The sequence below is a fragment of the Penaeus chinensis genome, chromosome 6, assembly GCF_019202785.1.
Source record: "Penaeus chinensis breed Huanghai No. 1 chromosome 6, ASM1920278v2, whole genome shotgun sequence".
NCBI classification, from domain to species: domain Eukaryota; kingdom Metazoa; phylum Arthropoda; class Malacostraca; order Decapoda; family Penaeidae; genus Penaeus; species Penaeus chinensis.
This window is the reverse complement of record NC_061824.1, coordinates 37,987,381-37,989,880: the sequence shown is the minus strand read 5'-3', so window position 1 is coordinate 37,989,880 and position 2,500 is coordinate 37,987,381. Positions and strand designations below refer to the sequence as shown.

The window sequence follows — 2,500 nt, the reverse complement described above, 5'->3', positions numbered from 1 at the left end:
TATCTATCGCTCTGTCTGTCTACCAATGTATATATCGCTCTGTCTGTCTGTCAACGTATCTATCGCTCTGTCTGTCTATCAATATATCTATCGCTCTGTCTGTCTGTCAACGTATCTATCGCTCTGTCTGTCAACGTATCTATCGCTCTGCCTGCCTGTCAACGTATCTATCGCTCTGTCTGTGTATCAATGTATCTATCGTTCTGTCTATCTGTTTGTCTGTCCATCTCTCTGTGTGTTGTCCATGCGTCTGTTTACCTATCTATCGACCTTTCTGTCTATCCATCTATCTGTCTGTCTCTTTGTCTATCTATCTATCTATATCTATCTGTATCTGTTTATCAGTTCACCTATTCATCCATCTATCCTTCCGCTTATCTATCTATCTTTATGTCTGTATATCTATCAACCATCTTATATATATCTATGTCTATCTCCATTAAACTGTCTATCTATTTTTCCATCATTCTATATTTTCCATTATTTTATACTTTCTATAATGATAATGATAATAATGATAATAATAATAATAATGATAATAATAGTAAAAAATGATAATTAAATAAAAAGAGAGAGACTGAGAAAGAAAGAAAAAGGAAAATGCTAATATAAAGCCTCTTACGAAAAAGAAGACACACAAAAGGGCAAAATAAATCCATCAAAAGCGAAGAAGGGAAGTGGGAGGGACATAGATAATGCGAGGAGACAGAAGCAGGCCATAATTCTCATTCGCTTTAAAAAGACTTCAGACACAGACCGTGAACAGATCGCGAGTCATGACCTTGTGCTTGGGAATCAATGACGTCATGGGTAGCTGTGATGTCATGGTAATGGAGGCGTTATGGGAGACGATGACGTCATGGGTAGCTGTGACGTCATGGGTAATGGAGGCGTTATGGGAGACGGTGACGTCATAGGTAATTGAAGCGTTATGGGAGCTATGACGTCATGCGTAACTGTGACGTTAGTTCAGTGGCGTTATGCTGTGTAACGAAGTCAGATTTATAGTATGTGTGCGCGCGCCCGTGTGTGTGAGTGTGTGTGTGTGTGTGTGTGTGTGTGTGTGTGTGTGTGTGTGTGTGTGTGTGTGCGTGTGTGTGTGTGGGTGTGTGTGTGTGTGTGTGTGTGTGTGTGTGTGTGTGCGTGTGTGTGTGTGGGTGTGTGTGTGTGTGTGTGTGTGTGTGTGTGTGTGTGTGTGTGTGTGTGTGTGTGCGTGTGTGTGTGTGCGTGTGTGCGTTTAGATGTGGGTGTTTATATTTATATATATAAATATATATATATATATATATATATGTACACACACACAGATAAAACATATGTGAAGATGGGCTGAAATGAAGACGGGAGGGAAGAGGGAAGTGGAAGGAAGAGAGAAAAAGGAGAGGGGAGAAGAGGAGTGAGGAGAAGGGAGAGAGGGGGGGGGGGATAGACAGTGTCTCTCTGTCTCGTTGAATTTCATTTGATGATCTGCAACGAGGTCATGGCTGTCTGCTGTGCAATTACTCAGTCAGTGATTGTTTTTTAAGCCGATTAGAAATTATCATGTTCGGCGTTTTATTGTGGTCTCGCTGTATTGTTTAATTCCCTATTATCTATCTATCTGGTTATCTATTATTTGTGCTTATTTAAAAAAAAAAGTATGCCTTTCTATCTATTTATCTTTCCATCTTTCGGTCTATCTATCTATCGATCTACTGATGAAATGGTTACACGCACAAACTCGCATAATATACGTAAGTAGCACAGAGAAAATTAAATATAATTAGAGAAAAAAAATATGAAAAGGATTATAAAAAATATAAAAAAAACGTATAATCACAATATAAAAACAACGTATAGAAAACGAAAACTGTCAAAGAAAACGGAGGATCGAGAATGCTAAAAGAAAACGAAAAGAATAAAATTTCCGAGAAAAGACAAGGATAAAAAAAGGCATGTTAATTAAGAGAAATTACCCCCTCCCCCCCCCAAAAAAAACGGAAAAAAAAACAGCCTTTTAAAGAACGTAATAAACTCATACTACAAGAACACGCCTTATAGAAAACGTAGTTAGGCAATAGAAGAAAACGGGCTATTCCGGGGGTAACTCACCTGTTCTCCGGGGACATGTAAAGCCAGACCAATGTACCCTTGATTGAGTGCTTCGCCGTATGGGGTCACTAAGTCTGGGCTGACCTGTAATGAAAGGACAATTCAAATAAAGATAGAAACGGATGGGACAAGTATATCGAAACGCTGGAGAGGAAAATACATTTATGAGGAATACATTTCAGGAAAGTAAATAGATTTATACATTCTTATATACTGTTTTCCCTTCATATATGTATACAAAAAAACAAACAAAAAAAAAACTGTAATTCTTTAATCTATTAATTAATTCATTCATTCATTCATTCATTTAAATATGAAAATTATGCAACAGCAAACACAGAAAACGGAAAGTATTGTGTTTCCCTTTGCTTACAAAAAAGCGAAAGAAAGAGTGAATTGATGTTCCTCT

The 2,500-nt window shown here is 37.6% G+C and overlaps 1 protein-coding gene across 1 annotated transcript in view; it reads right to left on the bottom strand.

Moving 5' to 3' along the window:
• LOC125026186 overlaps nucleotides 1-2,500 on the bottom strand; it is an 18,872-nt gene that overhangs the window by 9,862 nt on the left and 6,510 nt on the right. The window contains exon 2 of the mRNA XM_047614472.1: nucleotides 2,092-2,175. Within this exon, the coding sequence (XP_047470428.1) occupies nucleotides 2,092-2,175 (84 nt within the window). The remainder of the gene's footprint in view (nucleotides 1-2,091; nucleotides 2,176-2,500) is intronic.